Source organism: Echeneis naucrates, chromosome 17 (assembly GCF_900963305.1).
Source record: "Echeneis naucrates chromosome 17, fEcheNa1.1, whole genome shotgun sequence".
NCBI lineage: Eukaryota > Metazoa > Chordata > Actinopteri > Carangiformes > Echeneidae > Echeneis > Echeneis naucrates.
This window is the reverse complement of record NC_042527.1, coordinates 7,973,619-7,990,441: the sequence shown is the minus strand read 5'-3', so window position 1 is coordinate 7,990,441 and position 16,823 is coordinate 7,973,619. Positions and strand designations below refer to the sequence as shown.

The 16,823-nt window shown below is 39.6% G+C and overlaps 2 protein-coding genes across 2 annotated transcripts; both read left to right on the top strand.

Moving 5' to 3' along the window:
* The first annotated feature begins 141 nt into the window (after nucleotides 1-141).
* fbxo36b (F-box protein 36b) lies at nucleotides 142-1,988 on the top strand. The gene is given in 5 exon segments (XM_029525568.1): nucleotides 142-237; nucleotides 683-791; nucleotides 1,386-1,558; nucleotides 1,831-1,954; nucleotides 1,957-1,988. Coding segments are annotated over 5 exon segments (534 nt in total).
* Nucleotides 1,989-7,542: 5,554 nt separating this feature from the next.
* On the top strand, nucleotides 7,543-13,144 carry grk7a (G protein-coupled receptor kinase 7a). The gene is made up of 4 exons (XM_029525078.1): nucleotides 7,543-8,139; nucleotides 9,358-9,813; nucleotides 12,159-12,439; nucleotides 12,805-13,144. Exons 1-4 carry the CDS (start codon nucleotides 7,543-7,545, stop codon nucleotides 13,142-13,144), a joined length of 1,674 nt encoding a protein of 557 aa, XP_029380938.1.
* Nucleotides 13,145-16,823: the final 3,679 nt, after the last annotated feature.

Below are 16,823 nucleotides of genomic sequence, written 5' to 3'. Positions count from 1 at the left end.
ATCTTGCACAGCTAGCTTTCATATATGCGAGTTGGCAAAATATCAGTAATATTACTGAAACTCTTCTGAGCACAAACCTGATTTTAGCGCAAACGAGCAGACTGTTGTCTCGCGTTGCCATGACAACACGCAGACCTGGACATGGCGTCTCTTTTAACAGAGCCGCTCTTTGAGATCTCCGGACGGGGTCCTCCACCCAACAAGAACTTTTACCATTTCTCTGTCACCAAGTCCAATGTAAGTACTGATGTTTTTCAGAAGGGCTGACACCGTTCAGGTCAGAGACTCTTATGTTTACACCTGACGAGCCAGCCGCTCTTTAATCCACCGTTAGCTCTGCTTGTTCCGGACAGGGCCATTTTTAGCATCTGCGTCAGTTCAGCTAATACCTTATTTCTGCCTGACGGTCGGGATAATCACGAATATAGAAAATAAGTCACAAATAAAAGTAGGAGACAACCAAACGAGGTTACACCAACAGGTAGGCCTTCACAGCAAAGCCTGTGTTAAATCAGTGTCTCCGTTGTGGCTGCAATTTGCACAATAAAACTGTATTGTCACTATATGTGACAGTCTAGAGAGGTTAACTCGGAATAAAGTGAATTTAACAAGGCCGCAGAGCGGTTTGATGGTTTGTCAGAGTATTTCTATCCCCTGTTAACCTCTGACTTGGTGTCTCCAGGTGATATGGAGATGGTGGAAGATATCTCTGAGAGCTGTGGACAGGTACACCAAGCCAGGGGAGCTGAAGGAGTCTCACCAGGACTTCTTGGAGGACACCTGGCTGCAGAGTAAGGACTCCAGGGTCCAGCACACATCCCACAAATCTCACAGCGTTAACTTCTCAAGCGTTTGATTTGCTACTTCCATCCACTTAGATTCAGAGAGCAGACATGTCTGACATGTCACAGTAGGCGAAGCACAGGTGATAATAATGAAGTTAATGATGGAAAGCCATCGGTCGCTGCTTGGCTTTCAGATTGGTGCAGCTGTATATAGCTGCTGAGTTTACTCAAGCATTTCAATTGAACAGATTACTAATGTAATAATAGCAAGTCAAAACATTGACGGTGAAAAGGTATATCCAGTCGGACCCTTGTTTTTATTTTCTGGCCTTTAACTAAAGGAATGGTCCAAGCAGTGGAAATAATTGGGATTCATAAATTGTGGGTTTTTAACATACAACATTGTCAAAAGGTAGGCTTATTTTAAGCAGAAATAATGCACTCACAAGGTCTGTTGATAGCACACATACAGAATGGATGCTTCCTATTATATATTTTAAATGTATATTACGCTGTATTCTTCTCTTATGAATATAACATAGAAGAACGCACTTAATTGCTTGAAAATGAGTGACAGTTAAATAACAGGCTTTTTCCCAGGTGAGGTCAGTATGGTTTTTGGCCATCGAATTTTGATGTACACCAAGGCTTTGTGCCAAGGCCATTATGATTATCTGGAGCACCTCTCAGACTCCTTACTACTGCGGATAATATATTATCTAGAACTAGAGGATGTGGGCCAGCTGGGACGAACCTCGCGTAAGTTTAATCAGGTGAGTGCCAGCGATACATAAAGAAATCTTGCCAAAAGTAAATTGTATCCAAAGATAAGAAACATAAATCTATTATTTAAGACTTCACCACTGTACATTTTGTCTTCTGGCCATTTCGTCATTTCGATAAATCATAAATAGTTTGAATAAAATCTAAATTGCTACTCTATTCTTAAATGACTTAATAATTTTACATGACAGTATATAAATGCAACAAAAATAGCGTTTGGTGTTATTGTAATATTCTGTCACTTTTTACATCTGTTCTTTAGCTGTGTGGGTCAGAGGAGTTTTGGGAGCAGGCAGTGCGGCGGTGCTGCAACACAGTTTCAGCTGAGATTGCGTCCCTGGCGCTTGAGATAGGCTGGCGCAGCATCTTCTTCACCAACAAGATACAGCTGCAGAAGCTGATCAGCCGCAGGAGGCTTAGAGAGCAACAGGAGGGACATGTCTTTGAGCCAGATAACAAAGCAGAGGAATATCCTAGGGAAAGCTCAGAGGCAAACCAGACATCCAGTTCTGAGGAGGAATTTTATCCTGGCAATACCCCTGATTTGAGCCTTGGCACTGGCAGTGGGATTGAGTCAGAGACCAGCTCTTGCTGTGATGTTAATCTTGACCATAAACAAGAGTCTGACTCAGATTCCAGTGACTTTGTGCCTGATCAATTCTTAGAGGACATAAAGCACTTTGAGATGGAAACCCCAGAACAGAGCATTGCAGCAAGCAATGGCAGAGGAGACTGCAGTATAGAGCCAAACATTATAGAGTCAAGCCTCTTATCAAATAATGAGTAAGTCTTATGTTTTAGGGTCACTACTATTTTCATATGCCATTCATACACAGTCCTTGCATGTAAATAAGTTTTATATTGATTCAAGATACATTATTAAGTTTTATTTTTCCAATGCCATTTTTTCCAGAGTTCATTAGATACTATCATTTGGATTTCAGTACTCTGCAGGATTTTTGGGGATGCCTTCATTTTTATGTTTGTCTTTCTGACTTTTCACTTACCATACATTAAAAAGATTTTGGATATTATTTTGATTGCTTTTGGTCATATACAGAATACTTCTCATTGTAAATTTATAAATAATTTAATTTGCGTTATCCATGTCTGTGGCTACTGCCATTCATGTACCCATTCTGAGCAAAATCTCAGTATTTCCTTTACACATTGGATGGATGGGACTCAGCTTTACTTGAGTGGGCACAAACCTGGTATTTAATGGAAAGGTAATCAAGAATGACATTTTTTTAAATTAGATTTTGCAGGTAATTCAAAGTTGAAGTAGTCAGTATGCATATTAACAGATGTCTATAAAATGAAAACATCCTGGATGATTACTATCTAGGGAAATTCTGAAAGGACATCATCTTGATGCAGACCTATCATTGAACTGCTAGAGAATAAATTGCTTGCTAAAATCTGAGTTTGAGTCCTTGTACCTTTTTTCATTTTAATGTCTTATTACATTTGAGCTTTTTACAATTGTTCATTTTCAGGGGTTAACCAGGTCCAAGTTACAATCTCATCTGGGAGTAGCCAAGAGATGCAGCCCTCAGTTCTCCCATCAGCCAGCACCCAACCAGCTACACTGCAGTCAGTTATCATCCTTATCAGGTGCCCAATCTCCTTCGCTCAGCTGCATTTAGTGTTGAGAAGTGACAGAGAAATGGTAAAACTAACCTCTTAAAACAAGAGGTAAAGATGTTTTAAAGAAGTTACACTTATAGAGTGGGTGGCATAGTGGTTAGCGCTGTTGCCCCACAACAAGAAGTTCTCAGGTTCGGTTGCCGGCCTGGGGCCTTTCTTTGTGGAGTTTGCATGTAGTCCCTGCGCCTTTGTGGGTTTCCTCTGGGTGCTCTGGTTTCCCTCCCACCGTCCAAAGACATAATTTTTAGGTTAACTGGTGACTCTAAATTGCCTGTATGTGTGAGTGGTTGTTTGTCTGTAAGTTGGCCTTGTGATGGACTGGCAACCTGTCCAGGGTGTACCCCACCCTCAACCATTGTGAGCTTGGATTTGTTCCAGCAGCCAACATCTATAAACTGCAAGGAGTGAATATTTTCTTGCAATTAACTTATAATTCTGTATGGCTGAGTGAAATGCTTTAAAGCAATCAGTTAATACTGTTACTGCAGTGTTTTTCAAACATGAACTTATGATAAACAGACTTTTTAGACTCGGTTGACACAAGTGTCCTTGAGGTCTATAGAAAAATGTAAAACATACATTTTTATTTTTTATTTTATTTGCTTACTCTATGATTGGTGGGCCATTAGTGGAGTTACATAATGATCCGTATTCTGGAAGACACAAATAATGCCTGTGAATTTTATTGGATTATGAGTACAGTGCACAGAAAAAACAGTCCTGTAGGGGGCACAAGTTGTTAGTCCTACTCTGCTCATCTTATTTCTTTCTGCTGCCTTATTTTAGGATGGTATGCAGTAAACATCAGCCAATATGTTAAGAGCAATATCGCTCTGTATTTACTGAAATGAACATTTTCAAAGGCATGAACTGGACTCTGGACAGTTTCCCCAGAAATATCCCAATAACAGAGAAAAGAACATGCACTTTATTACTGAAGCCTAGATGGTTTTAGGCAGAACATATGAGCTGTCAACAGTTTGAGCAGGGATTAGCCAGAAGTGAGTAGCACCCACCTATACTGCTGGCCTGCACTATATCTTATTAAAGGACTTCTGAGCGTATGTAACCTTTTCTTGTGGCTACGTAAATCTTTTGCTCTGCCTTGTCTCCAGACAGTGTACCTGTCAGTTTAAGGAGTTACTTACAGTGACTCTACCACCTCTGAAAAATAGGTCTGGTAGTCTGTGTCCTGCCAGGTAGATGAATGGCCGCAGAAGCACATGTAGAATTAATAATAATTTGCCTCTTGCCACTCCTTAACTTTCAAATCTGTAAGTCACTGATCACTCTGAGCTGTTGGCACCTATCTACAAAAGGGTTTTGTTTAGGGTTGTAAGAGCATCCATGCACACTGACTTCTTTGGGCGCAGACAAGCACCACTCTAAGCTAGGAAACCTCTGCCTATTTTTTGGGGTTATGAGGTACAGTTGAAGTGTGGACAAAGCTCGCTCATGACATTTCTTTGATATTTCTGCAAATGCTCACTGCATGTCAGAATCCTCATGTTCTAAAGCTAAACTGCTATTTGGTCCACTTTCACTGTCAGATCTGGGAAGGCATTAATTCCCGTTTTCCTTCTCAAGCTACTCCTATGTTTGCCAGAGTTAGGGTTAAAGTCTGTGAAAGTCTGTTTCACTGTTTCGCAGTGAAATCATTAGGTCGGGCAGTTTTCAACACACAATTTGCTTTTCTATTATGTTTATGTGTGCTATCTGTTTTCCTCTTTTAACAGTTAACAAAGTTGTCTTGTATCTACATGTATCATTGGTGTATTTCCATCTTTACCAAAATACATGAAGTACCATAAATGTGTATTTCTTTTTTTTACTGGCTGAGAAACAAAACCAATCTTGAGACCCTCAGAAGCATTGATAATATACAAAAAGGACTATTATCTACTTTGGTTTTATGAACTTGATTTATGAAAACTCAGATTCCCTTACTCCGGAGTATATGCTCCATCTACTGAATCTTTTTGTAGAAAGCTAAGCGGATGGAGTCAGACCACGTAAAGACCATGTAGTGGGCCATGTGGGAAATAGGATGAGAATGCCCTGTCCATCTTAACCTTTACTCCCTCATCAGGCCAAGTTAATCCTCCCAAGGTTACATGAGTAGCTTGCTCAAAAGATCAAACATTCAGAACAGAGTAGAGTGCAAGAGTAACACAAACTACACTGTGTAGACCTCCCCCTGCATACTGTATGACTGAACTAAATTTGAATGAATGCAGCATTTTCTAATGAGCCATTAATGACAGGTGCGTGGCTCACCAGGGATCCTCTGCAGAATTAGGTGGAGAGAATAAATGGGAGACCTATGCAGCTTCCAGATTAACAGTCTCTGCCTTCTCTGACCTGGTAAAAGAAACATTTGGCCTATTTTCATCCTCTCAGCAGGCTTAAGTGCTTTACTGACAGTATGATCCATTTACATGATTGACATTTAACATATTTGATATTTATGGCATGACTCTTTAATTGACTTTGCTTTATTGTTCTTTAGTACATTTCAGAATACAGTTTGAATATTTGTGAATAATATGCAGGTTAAATTCAGGTGCTTAGCTTCATTTTATCCCTTCTCAATGTAGTCATTAAGTCTTTTTTTCTTTTTTACATTCATGAAAAATCTAACTAAAAGAGGCATTTTTCTGAGGATGTTGTGATATAATTTAACTTACAAATGTATTTATTTTTTGAGCATATCTATCCACACCTGCACTCAATCACAAGTTGCACAATGTGGTAGACGTCAGTCTAGATTTCTGGGTCAAAGGTCAGAGTCTGGAACTCTGTCCCAAAGTCCCTTAACTTGTGGAGGGTGGAAACAGCTTGAGACCATTTGCGAAAGGATTAGCTAACATTATTTCAGGTTAATTGTACTGAATTAACCTAAATCGATGTAGCTGTAGTGTCGGGCTACTGCCAACAGTGCCAACAAAAGGAAAATGCCAATTCTTTGTGTTACTATCATGCCAATGATGAAAATTCCAACCAGCTGTCTGGTTTGACAAAAGTACTGCATTTAAATTCAAATACTGACAAAGGCTAATACATAATGGGTTTATAATATCTGAATGGAAATCATTTTCACAGAAATTTGATGTGTGTTTTAGCTCAATCCGAAAAATATATACGTTTGCTTGACATTATTTTTTTCCTGTTATCTCTTGGGCTTGTTGTGTTTCGGATCTATCTGATAAATCAAAGTCCTCAGTTTAACCTCAGTTCTGTCCCCTGATTAAGGTCATGCTCTTCAAGCTTTATATACACAGACCAGTAGAAGTTCAGGTCTAACCTTGATCTGATCATATATTTGTGTAGTAGTAGTAGTATTTGTGATCACTCTTGATTTTATTGACTGTTACTTGCACATGTAGAAATTTGGGAAAATAATTCACCTGTGTTTCTTTCATTTGGTTATACTAAACATGAAAAATCACGTCTTTGATTTTTGTTGTTGTTCAGTGGCTGAATATATAAGAACAAAGGAACTTCATTCTAGATAAAGCAGTTGTCTGACTAAGTGCTACATGAGTATGCACATTGACTCAACCTCTCATGGAGCAAATGATATTGTATGGGAAAAATATTCCTCACTACTGCCCATCATTAAACAAATATATTAGACACATTAGTCTGGATAGCTAAACAAAGACTCAGTGTTCTTAGTTCAGTTCAGTAATGTGTAAAGCAGTGCTTTGAATTAGATTTTAAATGCATTTAACTGCATTTTGCAAAAACTTGAGAATTGTTGACAGGATCTGACAGGATCTTTATTCCAGCTGTATTCATTCAAACGAATAGTTATGAGCCCATTCTATAGTCATGGTCCTCAGGATATATTTAACGATCTAATGTAACACATCCAAACTTTACTGTGTCTCTCCAGTTTCATACAGCTTCTTTTTGCATTTTTTAATTGCCATCTCACAATTAAAGGGATCGCCCAATGGACCACTGTTAGACTCCTAAGCACCATGAACAAATATAGAGGGTTACAAAGCTTCTTAGGACAGAGCCCGCTTATGATTCCCTTTCTGTGCACGGCATCCTTGAATAGACCACACAAAGATCCTTAAGCCAAAATCCCTCCCTGGTCTTTAATTCTAAATGAGTAATTACTGGGTGTGTCAGTGTATCTTAGGTTTGCAGGTAGGTTGGCTGAAGGAGCTCATTTGCACGCTGGCTTTGGAGCGAATTGAACTCTTTCACAGACACATACATTCTGAAAGACACTGGTTATAAGAGGGTATCCCTGGGGAGCCACTGAAGTACCCAGTCACTTAGGGGGGACAGACCACATACAACCGCCAAGATGTGTGACATGGGGGGACTGGATAACCTGGTGGCCAACACAGCCTACCTAAAAGCTCAAGGTGGTGATGACAAGGAGATGAAAAAGCGTCGTCGCAGCTTGTCTCTCCCCAAACCTGAACAATGTGCTGCGATTCGAAGTTCCATCGACAAGGACTTTACATCAATTTGTGAGAGGCAGCCTATTGGAAAAAAGATGTTCCGCAACTTCCTGGCAAATACCCCTGAGTTCAAGCTTGCAGCTGATTTCCTAGATGAGCTGTATGACTGGGATCTGGCTGAAGGTGCTACAAAAGACAAGGCACGCCAAAACATCATGACCAATTATTGCAAGGCTGACTCCAAGAACTTTCTGGCATTTCTTAGTGGAGAACCAGCTGAAAAATGCAAGTCTGTGACAGATGCCAACTTTGAGGAGGTGATGAAAGGAAAAGTCCAAGAAGGTGTAAGAGAATTTCTGAAAGGGAAACCTTTCACAGAGTATCAGGCCAGCCCATTCTTCGATAAATTCCTCCAGTGGAAAGAATATGAAAAACAACCCATCAGTGACAAATACTTCTATGAGTTCAGAACTCTGGGAAAAGGCGGCTTTGGAGAGGTAAGCATGCAAATGCATCTACATTTCATTTTTATTCAAGTATGTTACTATGGCAAATGATTTACCTCTATAACAGTTGCTAGAGTCAGGTGTGTATTACTTTTAGATTTTTTGTGTATAATGTCAACTTAAGCCATACACAAGTATGAATTCAAAATCCTTTCAAATTGTAATCTTGGGGCTACATCTGAGAATAATTACAATGTCATCTAGGTTTGAGAAACGCCTGAGCAGGAATCATACAGTTTTATTCATGCCTTGGGCTTTGAATCATAAAAGGGATATTTCTAGACAAGAGATCACATGACACAACTGTGAGTTTCTTGGTTGTTAACCAGAGGTTATTGGCCAGACAGATATACTGAGTAAATTTGAAAAGCTCTGCGATAGAGCAACTTAAAAATGAACTATGTAAACTGCAGCAATAGATAATATCAGTGAGTTATTGTAAATTACATGCATTGCTTTAATCACATTAGTTAAATTATTTGAAAAACTGATAAAAAAAAAAATGAGACATTATTATTTAATGATGGTTCAATCTGGGTCTGATGCACATGGCATAGTGCAATCTAAGAAGATCTTTACTGGCCCATTATTGACCCTTTAAAACCTATTTATTGGATCAATTTATCAGTTACAAACCTCAGGATATACCCAAAAAGGAATCCACACGTCTAATTAAATACTGGACCAGAATGCCCTCATCTACATCTGCATGACTGCACAATATTGTTCTTAGAGCAGCAAATACAATGAAGGTTGAGCAGTGAACAAAAAAAGCTTTATTTGATCAGTGATACTGGAAAGTCAAAGCAAGGAAAAACTATTAAAACTATTTATTGGCTTTTAGTTCTACCAGTAAATCAACAGTGTAAAGTGTATTAAAGTGTGTTAAATGAGAGCTCAGTCTTATTTGTTTTATTTACTGTGATAATACTAAAGACACCTTCTTTTAATCTCACAGTTTTGGCAAAGAGGATATACAAATAGAGGACAATTGGTGGTCAGATTTTATTTTCTTTTAGATCTTATGGTCAGAGCATTACGATGCTTCCTGTGCTGCCAACAGGGCTCTGTCAACCTTGTAAAAGAAGATCATAATTTGTTGCTGTAGAAAAAGGATTCCGCTGGAAAATGAACAGGGAATGAGCTGGACGTAAGTAATAAAAAAAAAAGTTTTCCACATAATATAACAAGTAATCTGTCTTTCCTCAGGTATGTGCTGTTCAGGTGAAGAACACAGGCCAGATGTATGCCTGCAAGAAGTTGTGTAAAAAGCGTCTGAAAAAGAAGGGTGGTGAAAAGATGGCCCTATTGGAGAAGCAGATCTTAGAGAAGGTTAACAGCCTCTTTCTGGTCAACTTGGCCTATGCTTATGACACCAAGACCCATCTGTGCCTTGTCATGACCTTGATGAATGGAGGAGACCTCAAGTACCACATTTACAACATAGGCTACGATGGCAAAGGAGTAGACAAGGGCATTGAGATGAAGCGCATCATCCACTACACAGCACAGATCACCACTGGCATTCTGCATTTGCACGCCATGGATATCATATACCGTGATATGAAGCCGGAGAACGTCCTGCTGGATAGTGTGGGCCAGTGTCGACTGTCAGATTTGGGCCTGGCCATAGAAATAGCTCCAGAGAAGACAGTCACCCAGATGGTGAGTAAATGTACACACAGTGAAATGTTGTTCTCTTTAAACTCATAAACCACTCAGCATACCAGCACTCTAAAAGCAATTTGGATGCCTTTAGCCATAGAGCAACTAGCTTGATGACATCACCAATGGCAGTAAGAATCATGATGAGATGGATGTCTCAGAGGCAATCCATTATTTAAAATCTATAAAGTGGCATACTCTAAAGAGCTGCTTCTGTGTGTCTGATGTTTAGATTTTAGCCAGGTCATCACCTAGATAGTTGGTCTCAGAATCATTATCACAGAACGAGGTAATAGATATCAGTGGTTTTTCTGAAGAGGAGGTTGGAGCTAGAAACTGAACTTAGGTACTTGGACAGGCTGTCACTCCTGGTTGGATTTTTAAATTGGATTGCTTAAAGATCAATGACAATCTTGGAATCCATTATATAACTCAAATGATCCTTGGTCAGATTATAGCCTGGCCATTTATAGGACAGCGTTTTGTATTGGGGTCCAGTACTTGTTGAGGTAACAGCCAACAAGAAAATGTGTGTTAGTGACTTGTGGCAGAGATTTAGTTGTTTCTGTGGAGCTGCCAGTTGTCCTGCAATTTTTTACCACAGTTCTTTGCAAAACCTGTAGCCTGTAGTTCCTTCTCTCAAATTATTGCTGATTCCCTCACCCAAGGATTAGTAGACAATATGCCAATTGTCGTCAGGTCGACAGAGTATTAGGGTGGCTATAAGATCAGACCCTGAGCTTGAACAATTAATCAAGTCCAAACAGAAATAGGAATTCTACAAATGGAGTAAGGCCACAAACTTTGCAGGCAGAAAATCTGATAATCTTTTAAAACATATTTCTTCCAGCTTTTTCTCACATTTTCAGTTTACCACTGTGTTAGAGCACGTGGGCACTGACATGTGTCATTGAATCGTACCTTTGAATGGCCTGAAAAAATATGAGGATGTTCGAAACAGGGTTTCTTCAGGACTTACTTGTAGTAGCAAAGAGTAAGCTCAGCTCTCTGAAAGTCCAGTAAGCTCATTATCCAGTACTCCGATGCTCCTCAGCCAGCCAAAGTGACTCTGCTAACCTCCTATAGGCAAGGCTGGCTTTGGTCCCCTAATCTTCTTAGTGGGCATTACACAACTCTGTCCCTGATTAGATTGACAGGTCCAAGTAAAAACTTACACTGAACAAGTTTAGACATGTTAGTTTGCAAACAAAGTGAAATTAACATTGCAGTGAAAATAAGTGTGTGTGTGTGTGTGTGTGTGTGTGTGTGTGTGTTTTTCACAATCTAAAATTAGATAAATCCTGGGGATAATTTTGCAGTTAGTATGATATGAAGGCATTAGCAATATGAAGCTACAAGAAGAAAAACCAAAAACCATCGCAAAGAAAAGGATTTCTTTGGCAGTTGAAAAGGGAGCAAGTATTAGACCTAAAACCTTTGAAACCTTTGAAGTTTCTCAAATTTGGTCCATGGAGTTGCAGTATTGGGCCTTCACTAAAGGATCAGATGTTTTTTTCAAACATTTGTGAGCAAACACATTCAAGACAACAATTCAACAATTCAAAGAATGAAGATCAGATCTGAATTATCAACTGATCATAATTGTGATCCAACAGAGCAAAATATTTTATGACAGATTAACAAGTTCTCATAAGGCCTTTTTAGCCAAATAATATGCTTTTTAATGAGGCTATAAATAGACAGTACAGTCTTCATAATACCTCACCTCTGCTAAGCTAAGGATCGTTTTCCTCCTGGACCTGCTAGTAGTGGCAAACAGTAAGCTCTCAGCTCCATGTCAGTTTGTGCTGTGTTAATCATGCATTAGAAGCATGGCTACAGTCTGGCTGTTATGTATTTCTGCTGGAGGCTACAGCATCCAGAAATGTACAATCTTTATGTAAGAGGCTGGACAACTCTCTCAGTGCGTAGACACATGACTCTTGACAGACAGAAGGATTAGCACTAGGATTAAACTTGTGGTCTGAGGCGGCAGGCCAGGTCATACATGGGAAGGGAAGGTGAGATGGAAGGTGAGGGGGGGGCGGCGGCGTGGCAGAGACAGAGAAAGTGGGCTAGTGAGTCATAAACTAGAAAAAAGATGACACAGACAACAAATGCCAAACTTGTTTATAGACATGGAAGATTACGTTATTCTCTACTAGTCTGTCCATGCTACACAATACTTTGTCATCCACACTGAGCTCACTTATAAGAGGAAATGATCCAAAATTGGTAAATACAAAAGAGACAGTGCTTTATAACAAAGGAAAATTTATTGTGAAATGATTTATAGATATACGTTTTATTCAAGCTTCCCCTGTGCTGTCCTCTCCCTCCACCAGGCTGGTACTGGAGCATACATGGCCCCTGAGATCCTCAATAAAACTCCATACAGGACATCAGTGGACTGGTGGGCTCTGGGCTGCAGTATCTATGAGATGGTGGCTGGCTACACACCTTTCAAAGGCCCTGAGGCCAAGAAGGAGAAGGTGGAGAAGGAGGAGGTGCAGCGTCGTATTCTCAATGAGGAGCCAAAGTGGGAGCACAAATGCTTTGATGCTCCCACCAAGGACATCATCCAGCTGTTCCTCAAGAAGAAAATTGAAGAGCGCCTGGGCATGAGGTAAGGGGTTCTTTGTGTCAATGGCTCTTCACAGTGGTCCACACAATCAGAAAGAGCCAACATTTGCTTTGTTGGAAAGTTAGTAATGTTTTTTTACATATATTTATTGGAATTAAATATGTAAATTTGATTTCATATTTAATAGCAGCCAGAATCAATGTATGTTAGGAATTAAAACCTAAGAATGAACTAGTTAAGAGAAAGAAACTGTAAGGTGATCAAACTGTTGCTGTTTCCTGTTGCTTTTACCCGTAACCAAAATATTTAACCTGCCTGAACCCTATTATTGTTGTTATTTTGTTCTTACACTCTGACATTGCCGTTTTGAAGCTCTGATGCAAAGCTATATTTTCCCTTGTCATTAGAAACAACATGGAGGATCCCAGGAAGCATGAGTGGTTTAAGTCTATCAACTTTCCTCGTCTGGAGGCCGGGTTGGTGGATCCTCCTTGGACTCCCAAGCCCAACGTTGTCTACGCCAAGGACACCGGAGACATTGCAGAATTCTCTGAGATCAAAGGCATCGAGTTTGACGCCAAGGACGAGAAATTTTTCAAGGAGTTTAGCTGTGGCGCTGTCCCCATCCCATGGCAGCAAGAGATGATTGAGACTGGACTGTTTGACGAGCTGAATGATCCCAACAGGAAAGAAGGTGGACCGTGTCCTGATGATGAAAAGAAGTCCGGCACCTGTATATTGCTGTGATCAGCCATATGTTTGATATCATATAGACGTAATAATATACAATAATTTGTTTTTTCAGTTGGGGGCGCACTTACTTTGACGTGAAAGATGGGTCATGTTTCATGAAAAGGGTAAGCACAGGCAACATCGTTCAGAAAGATGGACCCTTCTTGTTTTCAATGGATGCTTGTTGTTTTGAGATTTTCTGCTTTCAGGGCGAGGCTCATAACAAATGGAAGATACGATGATGTGTTTTGAGCGTCATCTCTCTGGCTCACAGATTCTTTTCTAGATTTATTGATCTAAAGAATTACTAACAGTACATTACTAAAACACTTAGTCATTTTTACAATCTCTTTATCAATGATACTAGCATTAGAAGAATATTTGTGCCAGAAATAATATATTGTTTCATGAAAGTATTTGCTAAAGCGATCCAGTTGCATTTAGCATGAAATATTATGAGCATATTGGAACATACAGACACCTTTTTGATCAGGACGCCGTTCAGTCGATTATCTTCTATTGGACAGTGTAAAAATGATAGTATTTCATCGAACTACCACACCCTCTACTGCCCTTCATTGACGCCATCATAGGGTCATGCTGTTTATACAACGAAAAGTGCATTCTGACCACATGTGGCAGACATAGCTGTAGTAATATGACGTTCTGTGATCTTAAACCTAAGGCTGTTGACTACATTTACACCCAGATGTTTTTTTTTCCCTTCTGCGCAACATTTTACTTTTCTAAAAATGATAAAGAGCAATTGTTGCATATGTATGTATTGTATATATAAATAATATATCTACTAGATATATCTATCTATGCACAGACAGACAGGGGAAGACATAAGTTCTTTCAAATTTAGGATGTGTTGTAAAGTAAATGAAGGATACCTGTACTGCTGGTGCTGTGAGGCTCAACTAGCTGGGAAATCGAAATTCCTTCAGCCCTGGGATGCTGGAAGAGGAGTGAGCACAGAAGCAGCACTTTAATGCTACATATGGACGTGGAACATTTAGAGGAGTTGGGCAATAAATGCCTTTACTAGGAAGGTGCAGGCTGCCCTGTCCACAGGCCTGAAACACTTTGATTCTTCAGGGATCTTTTCTTAGTTGGAGGTGAGTTAGTATAACTCAAACCAGTCATGTCCTGAAAAAGACACCTCTGCCGTGGTTGTGAAGCTGAATATAGAAACTTGGGTTAGTTAAAAATAAAATCTTTGGCACTCTTGTTTACTTGTCTCAGGGTAATTTAATAATTACTTGCTTAAGTTTTTGAATGTCCAGATCTTGGGCTGAGTTGAGTTTTTACAGTTAATGCTAATAAAATAAAGAAACAAATAAGATACACGTACTTGTAAATATGAAATGAGAGGAACTGCCATCATAGAGATATCAGATGTAAAACAGAAACTTCCTTGAATCTTTAATCATTTGAATAAATGAAAATATCTGTCTTTTACAATGTGTGTCTTCTGTGTGATCAGAACTAATTCTGCGCTGGTCTCAATACAGCACGTGCTATCGGCTTGAGGCACAAGGCAACAAAAAAGAGGAGCAAATCCACCACCTACGTCGGAGAATGCCCGGTATTGTACCATGTTACACATGTTCTCAGAACTATATATAACCACAGAAAAGGGCTGCTGTGGAGTAAGACCTAAAAATACAAGCTGCTTTAATGCCCTTTGGGATGCTGACCACAGCCAGGGTTCAATCCAGGCTAGTTCACTTCTCATCTGATAAGGCGATAACCAGTGTTATCCCTGCTCCTTCTTTGCTTAAATCAATTTTGAATCCCTTCAGGTTCCGAAGCATTTTTAACACATTTAGACTTTTTTTAGGAGCACAAAGTTGATATGAGTGAAATTAAAAAAACAAACCCAGTAACGTACATGAGCGTTGAAAAATAGAGTCCATTGATTGCATTTTGAGGAACTCTTTGCATTATATTTGTGGAAAACATTTCAACAATAACAGAGAAGTGATTGATTTCATTTCATTTTCCAGCTCCGACTTTCATATGCAAGTATTTTCTATAGTCACAACTCTTTCCCCTTATATTTTTAACTTTGCCTATGAAGCTTAGAAACAGCAGACATAAAAATTTGCTTTTTTTTGGTTTATTTTCACTTGTTTGCAGCAGTCAAATGCAAGGACAGTAAGAATTTAGGAGTGGATTCTTGCTCTGGCTAAACCCCAAGAGATTACGTATGTCAAATATAGCAGGACTTGGGTAGAGTGCAGTTGACAGTGAAGGATAGAGCTGCTGGATGGAGGTGCAGTAAAATCAGAGCAGACAGGTGTGATCGGACTTCTTTTAACACTGACTGGATCAGTCTTCTGCAGTCTTTGGATTTGGCGGTTCTGTTAGTGCCAGGAAGCAATATGACAGCGCTTATAGGCGCAGCTCACCTGACACAGCCAGTAACCAAACCCCCCCCTCACCCAGGCCAAGAAGGACACGATACTGAGCACTTTAGAAGCATTTGAAACACAGTAACTGCTGGGATTACTTCCCTGAGGTCATCACTGCATACCATCATTGTGAGAAGTTTAATGATGTGGATTTATCCACACTGATTTTATCAGTCAGCGGAGCCACAAAACTGACTGATGGGAATTGTAAGTGGTCTCACTTACCTCTTTGGGTTTTTTGGTATGGGGGGGTGGGGGGCACTGCTGCCTCCCTCGTGTGGCAGCAGCTTTGTGCTACAGTGAAGGTAGGAATGCGGTTTGTGGATAAACTGCCTGGTTTCTCTCCACTGTCACAATACAAAACAAGAAAATCCCTGAATTCAAACGATTTTGTATTATTCAATTTAATTTTGACAGCTATATACATTTAAAGGTTAATTAGTTATGCTGATGTTAAATGCTCCTGTCTGGATGAGTGTTTTAGCTCATTCGTTACTTTGTATTATAGTAACTATATGAATTATATAGACATGCATGTATATTAAAAACACACTTTTTGTTTTTCTCAAAATCACTTTTATTCCACAATTTATTTCATCAGGTCTTAAGGCACCCTGAAGAGATGTTACAAGTTGTTCTTTCAAATGCGGGTTCCTTTAAAGACTGTGTAAACATAGCTTTGAATAAGATAATTTCCTGTAAATCTTTGTTTAAATTATTTCTTTACAGTGCACAGACATTGTGTGTTGTGACAAAAATACAATGTGAATTACGCAAATATGGTAGATAGCGTATATATATATACATTGAAGAGTAATAGGTTGGCAATCAGATCAACAGGCCGAAGAAGAGAGAAAACGAACAATCTTTGAGACCCAGATAGATATACAGATCACGTAAAGATATACAGTACAGTTACAGTGAACTTTTTTTTCTTTTGCCACACTTTTCCAGCACCTGTCATCTCTCTTAGAGCAATTTTTTACACTGTACCTTCTGTGTGTGTATATGTGTGTGTGCGTGTGTCACCTCATCCCCCATCAACACGCAGCACCCCATGAGGTGGAGCGAGACAACGTATCCCGTCCTAGAAGGCCCTACCACTTGTTGGCCATTGCAGCGGAGAGGTGAGTAGACAGGAAAACGGGTAGACAGACAGACGGACATGCAGACAGACGGACAGACGGCACAAGACTGGGTTGTGGCTACGCAGACCACAACACAAAGATCTATCTTTAATTACCTAAATATGGTAAGAATCACAATGTATTTAT

Bases quoted from the DNA above. Each gene is read 5' to 3' on its own strand.
- grk7a (XM_029525078.1), top strand. From the start codon at position 7,543: ATGTGTGACATGGGGGGACTGGATAACCTGGTGGCCAACACAGCCTAC. The intron at 8,140-9,357 runs GTAAGCATGCAA...GTCTTTCCTCAG, and splicing joins GAAAAGGCGGCTTTGGAGAG to GTATGTGCTGTTCAGGTGAA. The intron at 12,440-12,804 runs GTAAGGGGTTCT...CCTTGTCATTAG, and splicing joins GAAGAGCGCCTGGGCATGAG to AAACAACATGGAGGATCCCA.